The sequence below is a fragment of the Drosophila teissieri genome, chromosome 3R, assembly GCF_016746235.2.
Source record: "Drosophila teissieri strain GT53w chromosome 3R, Prin_Dtei_1.1, whole genome shotgun sequence".
In the NCBI taxonomy this organism is placed as follows: Eukaryota; Metazoa; Arthropoda; class Insecta; order Diptera; family Drosophilidae; genus Drosophila; species Drosophila teissieri.
Window position 1 is genome coordinate 9025690 of NC_053032.1, and position 21700 is coordinate 9047389.

General features: G+C 44.8%; 1 protein-coding gene across 10 annotated transcripts in view; it reads right to left on the reverse strand.

The window, feature by feature from the left end:
- Positions 1-21700, reverse strand: part of LOC122621950 (putative transcription factor capicua) — a 42434-nt gene that overhangs the window by 1183 nt on the left and 19551 nt on the right. For 4 of the 10 annotated variants that reach the window (XM_043799988.1, XM_043799990.1, XM_043799984.1 and 1 more), the window contains exons 3-15: positions 10319-11503; positions 10109-10249; positions 9188-9894; positions 8792-9016; positions 8218-8342; positions 5257-6042; positions 3857-5133; positions 3553-3769; positions 3178-3477; positions 1166-1314; positions 690-1104; positions 296-620; positions 67-233 (exon numbers count right to left, since the gene is read on the reverse strand). In XM_043799988.1, the coding sequence (XP_043655923.1) occupies positions 67-233; positions 296-620; positions 690-1104; positions 1166-1314; positions 3178-3477; positions 3553-3769; positions 3857-5133; positions 5257-6042; positions 8218-8342; positions 8792-9016; positions 9188-9894; positions 10109-10249; positions 10319-11371 (5887 nt within the window). In that variant the 5' untranslated portion in view covers positions 11372-11503. Of the gene's footprint in view, positions 1-66; positions 234-295; positions 621-689; positions 1105-1165; positions 1315-3177; positions 3478-3552; positions 3770-3856; positions 5134-5256; positions 6043-6138; positions 6403-8217; positions 8343-8791; positions 9017-9187; positions 9895-10108; positions 10250-10318; positions 11504-21700 lie in introns of those variants that run through there. The other 6 variants (XM_043799991.1, XM_043799987.1, XM_043799986.1 and 3 more) reach the window with 5 other exon arrangements.

A 21700-nucleotide genomic window follows, 5' to 3' on the forward strand; every position in this document is an offset into this window, starting at 1 on the left:
GACAATATTGGGAATATGATAGTCATGGTACATTGCGTTAACTGGATTTTCGAATTTAAAACTCACTTAGCTTCTGAACTGGCGGCGGAGCCGTGTTCTTCTTGCGGTAATTCGTGCCGTAGACACGTGGCGATGAAGGCACAGCGATGGCACTGGGCGACTGGCAATCCTCAGGCTGGAACTGCGGCAGGGCCTTGTACTTCTTCTCAAAATCGACCTGCTTGAGCACACTGCTGTGAGCACACATGTATAGGCGTTAGATAAATGAATCAAAAGAAAAATATTATATCCTTACTTATTCATCTCATCGTTCTTTTTTTTCAGGGCCGCTGCCGTTGATCCTGGAGCTCCTTTCATCGGTGACTTTGGCTGCTGATTTATGTGACTGTTGCTGCTGCTGGTTGTCGGCGTCAGAGGCAGTTGCTCATCACTGTTTGGTGTTGTTGTCGAGGACGTGGGCGTGGGCAGGGCCGAGCTGAGGTTACTGCTGTTCACGTGGCCTATGATGGGCGATGACGATTCCATCATTGTGGGTGAGTGCAGCTTGCGACTAATGTGCTGTCCATTGCTGGTCCCCAGATTACCGCCAAAGGAAACATTGCTCTCTGATTTGCTTTGAGCTGTAAGAATTAGGAAATGTGGTTAGACTATGCTTCGAAACTATAATGTGATCTTCTGGGATTACTTACATTGATTCTTCCGCCTCTGCAGTGGAGCTCTACCCAATTGCGCAGGTGTGGGTGCCAATATAAATTGCTGGCCATCCGCGTCCATGTCGCTTTCATCTCCCCCGCTTGCCGCTGCTGATGCACATCCACTCATTCCTCCATCCATGCCCCGCTCCGGTGGCGCACTCATGAGATATGTGGCCGATTTTGGAGTAGAGGGCATCGATTTGTACGAAGGCGATCTAGCTGGTGGTTCGGCGCTATGGCTGGGCGTGTATCCATGCAGCAACATCGTGGGTTGCGCACTCACGGGCGGCGGCAGAGAAGACAGTCCATTGTGGTTCCTCAGGGTGTAACCTCCTGGCGCAAACGCATCCAGCTGCAAGTGCTCTAGGCTGGGAGTGCCTGGTTGGTGGGAACGCTGCAGCAACGTATACTAAACCATGTAATGATTATTATTCATGTGTTGGCTACCAGTGTATATTAATGTTGCTTACCGGATGACTCATGGCGAAGAACATTTTCTGACTGGCTGGACCGCCTCCCATGATCTGGGCAGGCGCCGATGCTGGAGGCGTGGCAATGTTGGCCGCATGCCCTAATCCCATGCCAGCTGGCGACGATGGCACACACGCCTGGTGGGCAGCTGAGGAACAAGATGTGGAATTGGATGATGAAGAAGGAATTGTGGTTGAGTTTATCATGACAATGCTGGAGCCACTGGAGGACACGGGAGCAGCTGTTGCTGCTGTGATGGTTATATCGCTGGCATTACTACTACTATGATTTGTTGCCGCCGACGCCTTTGTCATCACGGTAAGAGTTGCTCCTGCCTGACTAGTAACTGCTGCTCCAGCTGCCGTGCCAGTTGCCGTGGCCGCAGTCAGGATACGGGCATTGGCTGGCAATGTGATCTTATTACAGGCATTAATACTGATGAAGGACACTGGGCGAAGGGTAGCTGCTCCCGATACGGGGGTTGCTGCGTTGCCAGCAACGTGCTGCTGATTGTATGCGTTGACATCGGTAATTAGCAGCATCGTTGCAGGTTGGGATGTGGAAACCTGCTCTTTGCTTGCCACCTTTAGATTTTCCTGCCTTTCGCCGTCCCCTTCATCTTCCTCCTCCTCCTCCTCATCCTGACCGTGCAACGTGTCAAGGACCAAAGCATCGTAAAGGATCGCCGCTCGTCCGGTGCCCTTATGGCTTCCGCCCAGTTCGCCTCCTTCTTGCAGCGTCAACAATTTTCGTATGATTGGCGTGGCATTTTTATTAGTATTGCATGGTATTATTGTAGTGGTTGTTGTTTGGTGTTGTGTTGGAAAATTGGAAAATTTATTAGGGGCTTCGTTACTGACTGAGTTGGATGATGATGCTGATAATGTGGATGTGACCTTGGCAATCACTGGTGAACCCTGAACCTTCTGCTTAAAAAACAACGGTGGCGGAGTGTTGTGAGGATGGGAATGTTGGTGTTGTTGCGTTCGTATGATGGTGAAGTGATTGATGGTAGGCGTCGGCACGCGTGTGATGACCGTTGGCGGAGTTTCCCCGCGACGCTGGTGCAGATGCTTCAACTGCTGGTGCGGGGAGTTCGAAGGCTGCAGCGGCGTCAAGGATCGCACTATGGTGAACTGCTTACGCTTGATGGGGGTCACTATGGTGGCCACAGGCGGTGGCGTGGGGGTGGGCGTTATAACGACCTTAGGCATTGCATATGAGACAAGGTCGTCGAAACCAGCTCTGGCGTTCACACTGGCCAACTCCTGCATGAACTGCTCATCATCCTCGTCGTCTTCGTCGTCGTCCTCCTCGTCTTCGTCCTCCTCCTCGTCCACGTCTCGTTCCTGATCATCCAAGACCGGCTTATCCTTTTCGTTACCCTCCCCCGACTTTGGCCCCTGTGTAATCTCTCCCCTATCCCTCTCTTCATCTGCGACCGATGGATTTTGTTAAGTGTGAGGTGACACAAATGTTAGCGCGACAAAGGAAGAACAATAGTGGGGTGTGTTAATTGTGTGTGAGATAGAAAGTGAAAGAAACAGAGAGACAAGATGTTATGTTATGCAGAAAGCTTTTGTTCGAAAAACTTAGCAGATGAACTTGTGAATGGTAAATGAAGAGTGGGTCTTGGGCGTGAGGCGATTTATGCAGGTGCTGGGAATGTTCCAATTTTATTTTTTTAAAATTGATTTTCGGCACTTCAACTTAGCCAAAATACTGGTTAAAAAAATCATAGGACGTCAACAAATCATAGTAGAAATAATGCCATATCTAGCTAAATAAAATTTAAATGATGATATAAAATATACAAAAATTTTTCCGAAATACAATAATTACAATAAGAATAACAGAATTATGCGATTAAACTCCATAGCAGGTTATTGAAAATCCTTAAGGCCGTTGCTAACAAATCTTTTTTAGAGCTTAGCTTGTACGGCTAATTACAATTTTATGCACTTTACAACTGCCATACTTTGGCGAACCCATCAAGGAATATGGCACTCACCTCTAAGATCCGTGGGACTGCGATGGGGATGATGCATCGGGTAATGAAACTGCTTCTGACTCAAAGCCGTCGCTGTTGGCACATTGAAGTTGAAGATGGCACCGACGCTTCCGCTGTTCGGTGGCGGAGCACTAACAACGCCCCCTCCGGCGCTGGATCCCGAACCATTGTTCAGCTTGTATGGCGATGGCGGCTCCTGTTTGATGTCCTCCTGCTTGATATGTGGCTGCAGGGATCCAGCGTCCTCAGGCTTGCCACCGCTGCCCTTAGGGCTGATGGGCATCGATTTGAAGGCGCCGCCTGAAGAGCAAAATTTTGGGGATTCATTCGATTAGCATGGAATGTCGTGTTTTATATAAGCAGGGGTTTGCTCGCCTGTGGGTTGGAATGGTGTTACACCGATTGGGTTCTTGGGACTTGTGTACTGCGTGTAGATGGACATCTGGGTGTATGGCAGCATGTTGCTCTCCAGCACCGGATGTGCTTTGATAGCCTTCGGTTTGAGTGTGATTTCGCGCTCTCCTCCGTTGAGCGGCGGTGCGCTTATGGCCTGGCCATTTGCACCGGATGTATTATGTTCCTCTGCAGAACGCTGCAAAATTATGAAAATGATCAGTTCAGTTGTATTCTATATTGGTGACATTAAGGAACAATTCAAGTGTGCGTGCTATCAATTTACCTGATTGGCCTCTGGCTGCTGCTTGCGGTAGTCAAAGGGGGTGTCGTCCATTTCTGAGTCATTCACCCGCTCGCGGCAGTGCAGGTCAAGCTTCTTCACCGGCTGCTGAGGCTCCTCCTCCACCACCAGCATATGCTCATCCTCGTCAGATGGCAACTCGTTCTTCATCAGCTTTCCGTTGCCTTTCATCGAGATCGTAGTTGGAGCCTCATCACAGGTGCTATTATAGTTGTCAATCGTCAGCGGTATAATGTCTCCCTGCAAATCGGACGACATGCCCTGACCACCGCAGCTGCCGCTGCCTCCTGGCGTTGAGGGACACATATCGTGCTCCAAGGAATCGGAACCATCCACTGAGACCAGACGTTGCTTGGCGTCACCTGTTCCAGCCGCTCCGCCCGCCTTTCCACCAGGCGTGGCTGTCGAGGTAGATGACTTGCGGCGATCTTTGGAGCACCACTTCCACTCCGGGTGCAGTTTGAAGTGTGCATCCTTAACAGAGCTGGCCAGCTCGTGGTACTGAGCCTTCTGCTCTGGCTTCAGGGCGTACCACCACTCGCCCAGAATCTTGCTGACCGTACGGTTGTCCTGATTCGGATGCTTCTTGTGCACCATTTTGCGGTGTTTTTTTGAGAAGATCATAAAAGCGTTCATGGGTCTTCGGATTTTCTTGTTCGCCGGCTGCCCAGCTGCTGTTCCTGCCGCTCCAGCCTGCTGTTGCTGCTGCTGCTGTTGCTGCAGAGCGCTCAACGATTGACTCCTTCGCTTGGCAGCCGAGGTGGCTGGTGCACCTGCAGTTCCATCGCTTGCATCATGGCATTCCTCCAGCTTGCGTATGTTGCTGTTGTGGGTGGGCAGACGCATAGCCGCAGTTGGTTTCTTACTGTTAGCGCTGATCACGGGAGTCGTGGCCTCGAACACATCATCGTCCAGCTGATCGTCCGGCTCCTCCTGCTGCTGCTGTTGCCTCTGATTGGCAACTGCGGCCGCTGCTGCTGCCGCTGCCTTGGCATCGTTCATTGAGCAGTTGAGTGGTTTGCCCGGCGAGCTTAGTGGGGCGGGCACAATCAGATGATTGTTGTTGTGGTTCAGCGGCATCTGGGGTGGTGACTGTTGCTGCTGCTGCTGTTGTTGAAGCTGCTGATGCTGTTGCTGTTGCATCATGACGACATTGTAACTGCCGGCCGATGTGGTTAGCGTCGGAGTGACCGGAGCTGGGGACGCCTTGCTCATAGGCGTCATATGCGGTAAAATCTTGTACCAGGGCGCATTGTAGCCTACAAATATGGGAGGTTATTGGTATTTAATAGTACACAATGAGTATCTTGCCTATAATCAAGCAAATTTAACATTTATAAATTTATTAGGATATGCAACTTATGCAACTTAGAACAACTTACCGTTTTTTGGCAGCATCTTGTCCTGCCCCATTGAAGCTATTGATGCCGCTGTTGAGGTGGGCGTGTTTGGCTGGTGAAATGAAACCGTTGTTGGTGGCAGCGGCACCGATAGCTGAGTGGCGTCCACAATTACGGGATGAAAAGTCTGTCCGCCGGACACAACTACATGTGGATGTGACTGCTGCTGTTGCTGCTGATGTTGCTGCTGGCTGCTTGAAATGCGTATAACGCTGGTGGCATGGCCCACGTTGTTGTGGCTGCTGCTGCTGCCGCTGGTGGCTGGTGCCGATGGGGCTGGCAAACTGGCAGGTGGCGGTGGAGGCGGTTGGTGGTGGTGGTGCTGATGCAGTGGGTGCTGCTGCGGTGGGGCATGCATCACCAGCGAAACGGGCGTCGTTTGCGGCGGCAGTGGTTGAGCGCGAACTGTTGATGTTGCTGGTGCCGTAGCTGCAACATGAGTATTGCTGTTGCTGCCCACCTCCCAGTCATTGTTGTTGTTGTTGCTGGTGTTGTTATTGCTGCTGGTGTTGTTATTGCTGCTGCTGTTGTTGTTGGCATTGTAGAGCACCGGACTGGGTGTTGTTTTCCACTTCGAGTCGAGCGGTACGGCCACAGGTTGCTGCTGTTGCTGCTGCGACTGGTTGGCAATGGGTGTGAAAAAGTTCTGCCTGTGAGTGGCGGACACATTCACCGGCGAATGGGCAATGGCATTCAAAGGAGAGGCTCCGGCATGGTTAACAGGTGAGGTGTACGAGGGCGTGGCAGATCGAGAGCTGCTCAGCGATACTGAAAAGTATGAAAGAATGGAATCAAATTTAATACTGACTTAGGAGAGCACAATCGGTAGGGGTTCGGTTATTCTTCGCTCTTTTTTGGCATTACATAAGCACTGCAGATATAGTTTGGCCCCCAGCTCAAAGTCCTGGAACGCATTCATGACGTCCTTGCGCTCCTCTTGAGCATTTCCACGGAAATCTCTCTGGCTGGCCAACCGCTGCTTAAAATACACTTTTCTGCCTTCGTCGTCGTGTTGTAGTTGTCACATTCGCTTTGTCCGCTGTATTCGCATCGCTTTGCTTTTTCCGTTCTTGCTCTTCACGTATTTTTTGTGCTCTTGACAGTTCCCACTTTTCAGCATAAATGCGGCAATCGCCGATTCTTCAACGACGTTCTTTGCAAGGGCAGTGGCAGCGACGTCGGCAGCATAAGTCGAGCGCCGCTCTCTCCAATCTCTTTTCTCTCGCGCTCGCCATGTTTGTTTACCTGCCCTGTCGGTGTGCAGCACGCGCTCGTGTGTGTGTGCGTGCCAGGCCGCTCTCAAGTGCATTTTTGTTGTTTAGGTAAAAAGGAATCAAAGGCACAGGGCAAATAACAAGAAAAAGAGCTGGATAAAAGAAAAGAATCTGTTGCGCTTCGCACGCAGCCTCTGCCGGCGTCGCGGCCACCGCTTTGTTTCGACTCAAGTGGATGCTGCGATCGCGACTTATTTTACCTTCTGCAGGTGCTTAGGAATGCGTTCAGCCCAGCCAGTGGCGTGCAAAGGGAATCAGAAACCCCCTTGGGATACAGGGATTACAGTATTTTGAAGAGTTTACTTCTCTATACGATGGCAAACTTGATCACTCGAACTACATTAAATCTAACTTAAATCTAAACAAACATACTCCGACCAATATATTGGAGACATAAGGTAAACTATTTCGACTACGCCACTGCGAGCATCTCCCTTCGCCGCTGCGGCTGCGCAGTCGCTGCGTCTGGCGTGTAAATCACGCTGCGGTCACACTCTCAAGTGGCCAGGGTGTGGGAGCGGGAGGGCAGATCTGTCGCTCTCTCCGGCGGACAATGGAACCCTTGATTCGTTTTCGGGATCGAAATTGGAATCGGACACGACCTTTGCGCCGCAGCAGCGACACCTTTCATGAAAAGCGGCGAGGCGGACGGACAAACGACCTTTGTTGAGGTGTGTGAAAAATGGACAGGGGTCGGGAGGGAGAAAGAAAGAACTACGGCGCTGCCACAATAAAACTTTATGATATGCATTTTATGGTGAATTGGAAATGCATCGAACCAGAAAACAAGAGACAAGAAAAGGTCTCGGTCATCACGACTGGACCAAGTGCGCTAGCCTTTTCGGTAAATTAGGTAGAGTATTCGTATTATCCAAAAAAATCTGATCTGAAGTTAGCAATTATTTCAGTCTACGTAATTATTTATTTTGACACATAGAACCTTTAACTATTGTCATTATTAATAAGGGTAATTGATTAACAATAGGGCTCAAGAAGCTCACTTGATTCTACCCATATTTTATTTGTTTAAGCCCTATTTTTTTTTAGAAACTTTTAAAGTTTCCTAGTTAACAGCGTTCCTTTAATGCCCGAAGCTTGAAGAATAACCATTTTTAACCCATAAACATTTACGCATGGGTCAAATAAGCCTCTTTATTGATACGAATTTACTGTTCAAAAGAAGCTCGAGAGCCTTTACTTTAGGCCTGCATTTTATGGTTTTATAAACGAGACTTTTTTCAGTGCCTAAGAAATCCGGTTCTGAATGAAAGACCTTTCTGTCTTCTGCATTCCGAAGAGATACCTTAATGGGGGAACTCTGTAAGAGGGGATTGGTGAAGAACGTTCCCCCAGCTAAGTAGGGTGCACAAAAGTTCTGTGGTTCCTAACCGAAATCAAAGAAATATTTTCCACAAGCGCCGTGAAAAATATCTGGCCTTGTCTCTCTAATTGCGTGAACCCAGATGTATTTACGATTGAGCCGGCGCTGCACAGAGCGAAGAGGGACGGCACGAGGGAAGGCTGGAAAGGCCAGCCTTGAAATGAATTGCTGCAAACTATGAATAAATTGTTAGAGCCCAGGTTCCAGAACGGTGTCTTAAATGCTTTTATGATGCCCTCTGCCAGATCGTAAAGAGTCAAGAGGTGTGATGGTGCCGTAGAGACTTACCCAGCATGACGGCCGCATCGGTCTCCTCCTGGTCGTAGCGACCTTTGACCCGGTAGTTGGGCGACGTCTCCGAGTCGCGAGAGGTGTCCTCATCGATCTGCGTCTTACTGCTCGATCGACTGTCACTAATAATAAAGAAACAAAATGGGTGCGCAGGTTAGTTGATAATTATATGTATACAAGATCTAAACAAATCTTAGGGCATTTGTAAAGAATCCAACAGTTGAAATTTGTAGTATTGGTTGAAATATTTGGTGTAGCCGGAATTAGAAGGTGTTGTAACAGAAACTTTCGGAGGAAATTTATTCGAAAAGACTTTTATGACGCCCATAAATATAGTGTTCTATAGTAAAGAATTCTGATGAAAGTTTAACTTTGATTTATGTATGTAGTAAACATTTAATTGGATTATTGCAAAGGAAATGCTCTCCAAATATAAATTAAAACGTATACTATAATGACATTAGTTCCTTACTCCATCTTGCAAAACACGAAATGCATAAACTAATACAAGACTCATCAAAAACTGGAATTACATAAAAATAATTCTCTTCAGAGGGAAAATAGAGCTCACCTGAGCAGACGACCCGGGCCCGTGGACGAGGGCAGGGCACTGTTGTTGCCCTTCTGGTTGAGGTGCCGTGAGCAGTAACCGCGTCGCTGAGATTCCTTGGTGCAGAGCATGCACAGGCGACGCCACTGCTTCCCGTTGTACTTCTTCCGCACGCCGGACTCCGACTCCACGATGTCTCCCTTCTTGAAGCGGTGCGGCGTAGTGGCCTGAGATCTGTGGATGGCACTGCCGGTTTATTAGCAAGCGGGAAAGAATAGGGGAGTTGTTATAGCAAACAGAATGGGATGACCATATAAGCACTAGAATTTTGGTCTTGTGAAATATATTTTCGTTAATTACGAAAATCGTAAACCATGACTTCCGTTTTTATTTTCCTAAAAAAGGATTTCCGCTCACCTTGGTGTTGCTGGATGAGATCGGGGTGTAAGCCTCTGGTCGAGAAGACTGGACGTGCTGCCGCGGCTCTGCATGCTGCTCCGCTTGCTGCAGGCGCTCATCTTCTCCGTGTCCAGGTCGCCGGCCGCTGGCGAGTATCCAATGCCGACCCTTTTGAGTTCATCGTCCGAGTCGTAGTCGTCGTAGCCCCGCGACGATTGCTGCTGCTGTTGCTGCTGCATCTTGAGGTGCTGCCCATTGCTGCACGTGGAGATCACGATGTCCGCCAGGCCGTTGTACTGCTGGGGATGCGACTGTGTCGCCTGGACCACTTGCTCCGATCCGTGGGAGGGCCCGGCGATGGGGGGTCGCGTCTGGAAAGGCGAAGTGGCCGTCGTTCGATAATACTCTTCTTGTTTCACCAGTTGCTGCTGCGCCTGCTGATGGGACGTTGTGGGTGGTGCCGTGGGCAGCTTGCCATCGTAACGGGTGGCCACGAAGGTCAACGGGGTGCCGGTGGCCGCTTTCGGGTAAACGATATTGCCACTGGGCACGGCCATCGCCTCGCAAGCTGCAGCTCCTGCTCCTGCTCCCGCTGCCGACACCTTCCGCTTGGCACTGGAAGCGGAGGCACTTGCTCCACCCGTCATTGTCAGTTCGTTGAGCTCGTCCCACCAAGGCGGCTGCAGGAGCCGTAGATCGGCTCGACGCACTACCTTGGTGGTGGGCTGTAATAATACAGGTAGTAACAGTATAAGTACAAGTAAGAACTTTTAAAGAAGTGAAAAACTTATGTACAGGAAGCACACAGATTTTAGATTTGAAATTATTTGAATATGTTCGCTTACATAAAGTAAGCAACTCGTATAAAAAATCAATATTCATAAATTCCAGTACTATTTAAAATGTATAAAGAAAGTTTTGCAAGCTTAATGCCCTCACCATTTCATCGCCGATCAGTTGCACGCTGTATTGCTTCGTGTTCTGGTTGATGTCAGTAATGATGCCCTCCACGTAGACGAAGCTTCCAGAGCCACGTCCTTCTACCCGTTGGCGCACGCAGACACGGGCATCGAGCGTAATCTAATCGAGAAAGAGAAAAAGGCCTTTACAATATGGGGCGAGAAAAGACACACTATTTGGGGTACTCACATCCGCCATGGGCGGGCTGGCATCGAGTATCACATGGTTACGACCCTGGTGCAACACATCCGTATATAGCAGTAATCCCAAATCGGTGGAATCGAATTCCACGAGTATTGAGTCGGGAGACGCCTCCTGGGCGTGGCGTATTACCCCGGGAGCATAGTTATTCTGGATTTTGGCTAGGACACGCGTGTTGTTCCACTCGCTGAGATCGAGCAGGGATGGCTGCTGTTGCTGCTGGTGTTGTTCCTGTACATGTTGCTGATTGTTTGAGTTAAAGCTAAAACGTTGTGGTTGCTGTTGTAGCTGCTGCTGCTGCTGTTGCTGTTGGTAGTAGACGGCGGTTGTGGGCGTGTGTGTGCGTTGTTGATGATTGATTGTGGCTGCGTGACTATTGTTGCCGCTGGCAACATGTTGCTTGTAAGTACTACCGCTGGCATGTTGCGGGGATGCAATGATAATACGTTGCTGCTGCTGCTTGATATCGCTGCTGCTGTTACTGTTGCTGCTGCTGCTACTTTTGTTGCCGGCGCCTGCACCGCAACTCACGATCATGCGATGCTGCTGATTACCGTTAGCCAGGCCATCGCTGTTGCCAGATGTATCGGCGGGTTTCTGCTGCTTCTGCAGGCTCACTTGCTGCTGGTGCTGCTGTTGGGGATGCTGCTCGGTCTTGTCCAGCTCGGCTGGATCGAACTTTCGCTTCTTGGGATGCTGCCGCGGCTGAGGTGGTTGCTGTTGCTGAGGTGTGCTGGTTGCTGCAGTTGCGCTTGTTGTCTGTAGGTGCGGCTGAAACAGAACATGTTGCTGCTGCTGCTGGTCTTGCTGCGCTGCTGTTGACTCGGCGGCTGCTGTTGTTGTTGCTGTTGGAATACCGGCGATCGTAGCTCCCGTCGCTGGTATCACCATTTTGTTGGCGGCAACAACAAATGCTTGTTGTTGCTGCTGATGCTGATGTTGCTGCTGTTTGTTTGTTATGACATAAGTCTCGGCTGCGGCAATAGCGACTGCTGCTGCTCCATGTGTTGCTGTTGCAGTTGCATTGGCAGCGCTGAGCATCTTAGTTGTGGCAGCAACATGTGTGTGGCTTGTTCTCGGGGGGAGGACTGGGTGCAGCAGGGGTTGATTTTCCTTCGGCTTTATGGGATTGGTGTTGCTATTGCAACGGCGGTGACATCAGCAGCATCCTTCCTGCAATCGAAGCGAAAGGCGAGAAAATTTGTTAATTGGGTTGACAACAGAAAACCATTAAAATCAACGACGCCGTTGTCGATGTCATTTCATAATTAGTGTAATCCGCATCCGGACAACCCTGACATCCTGCCACGATCCACAGGACTCACAGAAACTCTGGCGCCCGACGTCGGGACATAAAATTCAATCTCGGCCAACTATGGCTCTCTCTTTCCTTCTGAGCGTGTCTGTGTGAGAATTTGCGACAACGACAACGGAAACATTTTAATTTGCACAGACGTCCAGTGGTCTGGGCTGGCTTGTGGGCGATGGGCGTGGCTGCAGCCGGCATTAAAAAGGGGTAAAAATGAATATAAATGACACTTGAAACATTTTATGCCAAAGCCACACAGACTGATGGACGTACAGTTGAACAAAAAGTCAAGACCATCCGGCTACCACAAAAACACCCCCATACACACCTAAAGAGGTGCAATTGTAGGTCCAATTGCAACCGCACCAAACTTTTTAAATTGGGGCTAAAAGAAGGTATATACCAGGTTAAGCCGTGAATGGCATACACAACCACATGGCAATAAATATTTCCGAAGAGACTTCATCATCTCATTACGATTCATCCCGTAACATGTACGGATTATTGGCAATTTTAATGAATTTCGAAGTATTCTAAAATGGTTTCCATTATTTCTATGTGTACTTAAGTTTTCAATACACATTTTTTTCGTACACATAAGTCAAGTAATATAATGTATGAAGTTCAATATACCACATCTTAATCTTCCACCTGATAAAACTTGTAGTACCCACGCTCCCCAATTAATTTCACCCAATTGTTATAGATTTTCCCAGTCCCTTTTTCGCTCTCATTTCATCAGACGAAGGGCCTCACAAAAGTCTTGCATACTTCTGGGCATGATACGTATACGACCGTTAGCCAGAGTTGCCACATCTCGGTGGCAATACGGCTTATCGCAGGAGCAACTCCTCCAATGCCATTTCCATTTTCAATTTGATCCCCGTTTTCCATCCACAGTCCGCATCCATCTACATAGCACTATAGCCCCAACTCAGGTCGGTTGTGTGTAGGCGTAATTGCGGGAAATGACTGCCACGCCCATTGTGGGCGAGCTCTTAAACCCATACACACGTGCTATGCGATACCACCACCAATGCAGACACACACACACACAGAGGGAACGAAGCTGAATTGAAGCAACGTAGCAACCAGGAATGAATATAGAAATGAAAGAAAAATGAAAAACCTGCAGCCTTGGCCATATTGTTGTTGCAGTTAGGAGTTGTTGCTGCTGCGCGGGACAAGTGCAATGATTGCTTTATTTTCCCTTTTCCCACCCCCACCCAATTTTTCCAGCTCGCTTTTCATTACTGCGGCCAGGGCTTTCGCGCTTTTGGTTGCTAGGCTGCCAACAGCGACTTGCAATTGTTAGGAAAAATCCACAAGGGCGGCGTTGCAGAGGCGAGAAGAAGACGCTGAAAGGTGGCAGACACGGTGTCTGGTACAGTTGTTGGGGCAAGCGTGAAAAGTGCCAGCACACACTGGGAAAAACAGAAATTTGTAAGGCGGAAAATATGCAGGAAAGGTCGGTACAGAAAAGGTAGCGCCTTCTGCACTACCATTATTATTTGGGAAATTGAGGAACCCATAAGATAGTAAAACAAACAGAGTTGCAATAGCCCAGTTTTACCACCACCATTATTTAAATTGGGCTCCTTAATTTTCCAGTGCCATTGACGGATTTGGAAGAACCAAGAGAATTCTGCGTCAGACGGCAGTAAGCTGAATGTAGTGTCTCAGATGACGAGTGAGCCTCTGGATCAGGCAAAAAACTCGACTTGCGATTAGTTGGACACATGCTCACATGCACAAACCATTACACCCTCAGCACACACCCACACACAGTGGCAAGCTTATGCACATATTTATAAAGCTTTTATGTAAATAACAGCATATCTTCTATATTTGTTCATGCGTTGCAGCACAGGGCGTGTGTGGGAGTGTTCTGGGTGCTTGTGTGTGTGCTCAGTCACAGAATACGACTTCAAGGGTGGGAGTAAAGGGGGTTAGGTTGCTACCGATGCGTGCCTAAGTAAATCTAACCATATCCAGCGCTCTTAACTTTATTTTGATGGCTGGGAGTCCGGATCTTGTGTGCATTTTCCAGCTTCACACAGCAAGTGAAATAGGAGGGTAATGTTATGATAAACGAACGAGCATAGTCCCGATCGTTGGATCACTAGTTTTTTCATCTCTTTCAGAATGAAAATGTAAATTACATTTGTACTGTACACTTGAATGGTTTTAACCAGATTTTCGAAAGTGTTATGAAAACTTTATTTGTATATGGAAAAATCTATGAAAGTCTATTTCCATTGGTCAAGATAAATTGCGTTAGGTAAATAAACAAATTATATCTCTCATTGATCATTACCTTAGCTGTGAACGTTCATCTGTTCAATTGCCAGACAATGGGATTGCCATTTAACTGGCATAAAATCCCAAACCTTGCAATGCAATGTGTGCATTATTACAGTTATCTGTTTATTGTACTCCCCATTGCCAAAATTTTAGCAATTTTGTTTGTCATTTGTGTTTTGGCGTTTGTGTTGGTTGGTCTGTGTCTGTGTCTGCAAGTGTGAGTGCGACTGTTTCAATCGCCATCATTTCCATCTGCATTGTCTTTATTGTTGCTTTTTATGATGTGGTTCAGCAACTGCATTTGGCATGCATGTCAATTTCTTGTGCTCTCATTGCACTTTGCTTTTGTTGTTATTTCTTTAGTTAGTTATTGTTGGCTGCTGTTGTTAATTGGCATATTCAGATTTATGACGCAAACACACACGCAAACTAATACCAATACTAATACCTACGCGATCGATCTCAATGCAGTCGTGCTAAATTGAATCCAAAACATGCGTGAGAACGAGACGACGAGTAGGGTTTGTGATGTAGTAGAGTGCATTTTTTACACCGGAAATATTAATGAATATACTCAACATATCTATTGAAACGCAGCATAGGTAAAAGAGCTTATTCTCCATTACCACTAACTTTGTTAAAACTTCGCAACATTTTTTTTTCTCTGCAAATGTGTTATGGACATGGAAGAATCTAATTAGAGAGTTCCTTGAACCCTAACGGTCATTTGTTTTGGCGCCAAATCGAAAACGAAACGAAAAGTGTAGAACACACGAGCAACGAAGAAGAGAGCGAGCCGAAAAGTCCATGCAGAAAGTTAATCTCGCATTTACTACCTCTCTTACCCGCACTCACTCAGTTTGCTGCTCCCCTTTTGTCTCTCGCTCCCTCCCGCACTCAATGCACTTAGCAACGGGACAAACGCAGCAACTGCGCTGCCGACGTCGCTGCCCGGCTGCTGCAATGTCAGTAACCCCACTCAAGCGAAAGAGCGAGAAGGAGTGAGAGATATGGAAAAGGAGAATGAGAGCGGGGGAGTGCAGTTAGCGTTGTGAATTTGTTTGCTGTGATTTTTCTGTGCATATTTTTTCATCCATTTTTACGTTGTATTTTATGCTGTTGCCAACTCGTCAAAAGTCCTTCGCCCACTCTCCAAATCAACTGAAACCAAAAACGACTGCTCTTAGTCATTCAAAGCAGGCAACAACAAAATAATGCATCAGCATCAAGTGAGAGTGAGTTGTTCGCAGGGAGCAGCTCCTCCGCCTCTCACTCTGTTCGCCCCCACAACCCACTATTTTTTACTGCAGGAAAATCAGAGAACGAGAAACGCCGAATGCCGCTCATTTGCGTAGAGTAAATGCAAACAACTCGTGCACACGTCTTTCCTTCGCCCTCTCCCTCTCTTCCACCGTCTTCAACACGTACACACACTCTCACCATCGAGCATGCGTACCCACACACGGGCACGCATGAATGCAATGCGCTGCAGCAGCAGCAGCAGCAACAAGAACAAGAACAGTAGCAGCCCAGGAGGATTTTACATCGGCGCGTGTACCAGTGATAAGCACCAGGGGCCACAAAATTAGAAGTAAACCCCCTTTCACAGAACTGGGTTTTTATCTTTATGAAAATAATCCGTTGAACTTTTAAATTGAAACATTCAAATTTAGAACACTTTCTGATAAATATAATTCTGTTATCCATAACCTTATCGTTTTTATTATATCTAATTTATAAAGTTATTATAAGTCAAAACAATGTATTGATTTTTTACACAAATCATAGAATACGATAGGATGTAAAGTGCATGTTTCCTAAGCTTACCAAGGATAACGCTCGTAAGTATGCAATGAGAATTGGAATAGTGCATTACACTGACCGTGATTAAAAACCGATATGAATGTAATTTTCTTCATGTCATAAAGTCCAGAATAGTGCATTACACTGACCGTGATTAAAAACCGATATGAATGTAATTTTCTTCATGTCATAAAGTCCAGAAAATGTAAGTAAATTCATATATCTTACATTTGCTGCTATGATTAAATCTAATTAATCACTTTATATTTTTTGCCTATCGCGTCAGTTTAGTTAAACATATAATTTGAAATTTAAAGTAAATTTAATAGAGTTGGATAAAAACTTTCAGCAAAATCGTTGGCATTCATTCTTATACGAAGCCTTAACGTTTTCGGTTTGCACTATTTATCCCACTTTTGTGTCCCAGTCTGTGACATCTACACATATGCATGAAGAGTGTATGTGCTTGCTTGTGTAGCAAGCAGGCACACTACCGTAACATACACACAGTGATTGTACATACAGTCCTAGATATACATACTCTTAGTTTTAAGTACAATTTTACGCTAATGTTAAGATCGTGCTTACGGACACTACTTTGTGCGTCCCGTTCGCACGATCAGCAACTGACACACCAATACATACATGTAATAGGCTAAGAAGGAACGGAACGAAGAAATAAAGAACACTTCGTTTGTGACAAGAAGAGAGAACGGCCGCATTTGAATCGCCTCCTACACTTGTTTGTGTGTTTCTGAAGCCTCATTTTTAGCGTTTCGCTTTTGCATAGCGTAAATTATTTGTATGCGCTGTACTTGAGCTTATGCGGCTGTTGTTGTTGCTGCCGCTGCTTTTATTGTTGTTGCGTTCGTGATGTTGCAGTTGCACTATGAGGAATATAAGAATGCAGTGGAGAAGAATGAAAAAGGCTGAAGTTGTATGCTTGATGCTGCTGGATGTTGAAAGCTGACGATGGGGCACTATCGTGTTCCTTCGCCTGCTCGTTGGGTTTTTCTCCAGAGTAGTAAAGACGACGTGTCACGAGCACTTGGGTGTGTGTGACGTTGGGGACTTGAAGTGCCCCATACCAGTGCAAGTGCCTACACCAACACCAATACTATTGCAGCCTGTCCCTGGCAACAAGAAGCGCGCGAAAATGTTGATGCAGAGGAAATCGCCAGGAGAGGCAGCAAACATTTTTTATTCTCCCATTTTGTTTGCTTTTTTCTTTGGTCCCACTGTTCTACGGAGTAAAATTGTAATGTGTAGCAGCGCGGGCGACGACGACTGATTGCAGTGGGCAAACGATAAGATGACGGGGCGAATAATGCAAAAAGGCGGAAAAAACATGAGACAGTACAACTTCATCAAAGCGACAGAAGTTGTGTATCGACAAAATCGTGTCTGCAACAGTTTCCATTTAATTTCTGTCAGATGTTCAAATTTTAATACCAAAATTGGTTTGTTTAAGATTCATCTTTATATTTCAATACAACATTATTTAACCCTTTTTTGGAAAGTGTAGATTTTTTTTAAAACCTTTTGGTATTTGTACCTAAGAAGTGTTTTATATTATGTGTCTAAATATTGAAGCTATAGTGAGGTAAAGCTGATCGGGAAGGTCGCTGCAAGTCGAGTTTTAAAGACAGTACAATCATATAATACTCTTGCAAAGTTTTTGATTTTGGTATACACCAGTTGGACAACATATTTGTAATTGTATCTATAAGTTTTAATGATTTAACTTCGACGTCTTGTAGTGGTTTCTGAGCATTAAGGGACAACGTAAAGGGGACCTCACTGTGATCCCGCTGAGAAAGCGCGATGGTGTTAGCTCTTCTACCTCATATCTACGCCACAAAATCTCTAGCTCATGCTAAAATATAAAAAAAAAATAAATAAACGAAGAATACAACTTTAACGGTAGCCAGACGAGTTTACAGCATCTTGATTACAACAAAATACAGCAGAGGAGGCAACAACAAAATGGGAAATAGCATTTTGGCGTCTTCGAGAAGTCACTGTACGTACATATGTATTTCTCTTGCACATTTAGTTGCAGTCGCTTAATTGGCTTTAATGCAATTCGATTAATTTGCCAATGTTGCGAAAAGTTTCTGCCTGTACCCACAGACTAATTAAAATTGTTGCTGTGTCTAGCGCCACAGAAGTCAGCCCAAGAATTTTTCCTGGCCATCATCGCCATCATGATTGCAGACGCTAATGTTGTTGGCCGATCTGTCGCCTGGTGTTTCCAGCTAATTGCAGTTAAGAAACAATTTAGTACCTAAAATACATGGCACTTAGACTGAAGGAATGAATGTGTGTGTGTAGCGAAAGATCAGTGAACTTATCATTTCATGTGAAGTGTATATGTATATACTTGAGTGAGTGAGTACCGTTTGAGTGGCCAGCTAAATGTGTGTACATAATTTTGTATATATTTTAGAGATTAATGCAATTAAGGTCACAAAAACATACCATACTTTAATAACCGATTCTTTCCTGTATAGATAATTATTGACAGGATTGGGCGTTCTTGTTAGTTTTGAATTTTTTTGTTTGTTGAAATATATATTTCTCAATACCGATATGTAATACTACTATGTAATATAAAAAAATAAGTTCCTTAAGAATGTACCCAAAATATTAACCGATCTAAAAACAACTATTCCATTTCAAAGTATTTTCAATGCAAACAGTCGTAGACTTCAATTACACAAACGCCAACTGCAGTTCTAAAAATATAAGCAATACGATGGAAACTCAAAGCCCCGTTGCAAAATATATTAAAAGGTTGCCATCGTTTTGGTTGACAAACAATGACAGTCGTTGGTTGACGATCATGATCGTGATCATGATTAAAAATGACAATGCAGAGCACCACAGTGATTGCGATTCACAAACGTCAATAGCAGCAGGAGCCAAAGGCTGTGGAAAAGAATAATTTTTATCTTCTTTTCTGCCTCTTTGGCATCCTTCGATCCAGCCCCCATCCAGCATCTTATTCACCTCTTTCTCGACTCAAACGTTAAACGGTAGCAAAGAGCCAACAAAGTGGAATGTGTTGAAAATTTCAATGCAATATGCCGCCGAAGGCGATAGGGATGTGCACTGGAAAAACATTTCCTAAAAATTGTCAATATTAAATAATTAGAAGGACTTTCACATCAATATTTTTGCATTTAGCATCTAGTATTTTTTGTTTATAATTCCTATTGCAATGGGTTATACATATGTGCAAATGTCCTTCCACAGAGTAATTTAAAATCAGTTTGTTTTTCTCCCTATATGATGACGATAAGGGGAAGGGGTGATCAGGCGCATGAGCAAAGAGTTAAGTCGGGAAAAAGTATAAAAATAAACAAAAAACAATTTTCAAAAGAATATAAAGCCTAAGCTTTGTGCTTAATGGCCCGCTACTGCATGGGGATGGATTGCGGATGGAGCAAAAATAAACAAAAAATATAAAAAAAGTGGAAAGAACCCACAGGCATCGGCATCTCTCGTTCGTGTCAATAGCTGTCGGTTGGTCACAAAGAAATTGGAACTGTGCCTAAGTCAGCCCTGCCAGTAACCGATTTTGTTTTTCCAACTTTTTGTTTATTTGTGTTTCCCCGCTGCCAGTGGGTTAAACGAAAATTTTATTTGGCTTAGAACGGCTACATTTTGGCGTGTGTAAACAGAAATGTTGCTGGCCACATTGTTGTCATTAGCTTACCGACTTTGATGATTTAGGATCGTGGGGAAATAATTTGAAATCTTATCCCAAGACGGGCATTATAAACAGTATATGAGTATATGATTGACGATATTCCACCATAACCATCGTAAAATTATCGCAGTCTAAAAAGTAGTAGATATAAGATTAAAACGCAATGGTTCAATTCCGGAGTGTCTTCTATAAATGCTTTAAACTTTAACATTGGAGCTCATTCAATTCAATGGTGTCATAATCATGTTCTGTACATTACCTTTATTTGAATAAAAGAATTAGGTCATAATTGATTAAATAACACTTCTCAAAAACACCTTCGATGTATTTATGTTAGCGATACCAATTCTCAAACACACCCAACTGAATGACTTGATTGCGAATATAATTTAAAATTTAAATTGGACCTAAACCACAATCCGACCAACAAACACAGCACATGAGAACGTTCCCATGTATCCAGTGGAATGTCGGAAAATTTTTAATAATTGCCGTAACTCGAAATCGATTTCTATTAAAAATGTACTTGGCAATTCTTGTTTTCCACAGTCTCACGCCTCCGATTGTGGATTGTTTTGTCGACTACTTAATCAAGATGGCAACCCTATTCTGGTTTTCTCCGTTTATTTAAGATTTCAATTTTGCCGTTCTTATGCAATGTTCACTATTAAATATTTATGTAAGCAGAAAAGTGCAAATACATTGAACAAATGCATAAAAATGCGATATACATATATGATTTGCTTGCTTATGTGTGTGTGCATGACGGTTTCGTTGTTTGTTCTATAAAAAATGCATTTGATTGAGCTCTAAATGCAAATTTTGCTGCTGTTTGAGTGCCTCGGAGTATTGCGATTTTATTGCGTGAGATTGAAAATACATTGGGGATGTGTTTTTTTTATATTTTTGAATGGTTCCGTTTCATGTTTGTATACCTAGTGACCGTTTTATAACCATAAGGTAGGTGAGCATTAAAAAATGTGTTTTATATTTTTATCAACTTAATTCCCTAAACAGAGTTTAAAAGTGGTAAATGGTGTGTCAAAAATGTATATTTTATACTCTCTACTATGATTACTTTAAATGCGCGTATGACTATTTAAATGTTTATTTGTTTACTTAACAGTACAGTGTTTATGTACAGTCATTAAAAGTAAAATTCTTTTTCTTTTCGTGAGTGATTCAGTTACTTAGGAGTTTAACTTAAATAAAGATAAGTTTGGAATGCCTAAATCACAATTTCTCGACGCAAAACAATAAACACAAAACAACGATAAGAACATTCAAAAACAAATTTGTTCGCAAACGAAAAATTTGGAAAACACACCAAATTGTGAACTTAATTTAACATTTTATAATACGATTGGCTCGCCCATTCTTTTCAAAAGCAGATATGATAAAGTTAAAAAATGGATAATCAATAAAAGACATTGAATCCAAGTCGTGAAAAACAAGGTAACGCACACGCCCCGTTCAACTTTACCATCAACTTTGGGCCAACTAAAACCGCTAATGAGGCTAAAAGAAAACTTTGGCCCGATAAGTCAGTGGGGAAAGGGAGACTTCGGGTAAGCTTAGTAAAGTGATAAAAGTTAGTTGGTAAAACTGTTAGGAAACCAACTTGGCTATTGAGTGGGAAATGGGACTGCTTATTGGCTACGAATTAGACGTAATACATTTTTATATTTCGCTGAGGTATTGGAAAAAAATGTTTAATAAACTTTTTAAAAGCCAACAATTATATACTATTTTTCAGTCTACTTCTTGTTAAGCAGCTCTGACAGCCGTAGTGGGCTGCCCATCCTTCGTTGTAAACCCTTTTTCAAACCTAAAGTGCATAGAGAGCTTTCTGCGACAAATGAATATCAAAAACCATAAAGGCAAGAACAAGAAACCAAGCATAGGGGAGAAAAATCTTTAGAATTCAGAATTCTTTGCTTAAGTAAAGCAGAAGTAGCAGAAGGCGGACGGATGCAAGGAAAAATGATTAGGGGACCGGCTTTCAGAGCAAACTATTATGGCCACAAGTGTCAAAGGCAGGCCAGGACTTCATCCTCATCAGCTTTATTGGATAGGGGAGGAATGAACTGTGAACAAGACTTTTGTAGTCGTTTCTTAGCATAACACGAGTCTCAAATTGATTTACTCAAACCGAAGCACAACAGCACTAGCACCTAAAAAAGGGGGAAAATGCTGGAGAAAAAGGAAAATTCATTTGCCTACTGGCCGAGGAAACGTT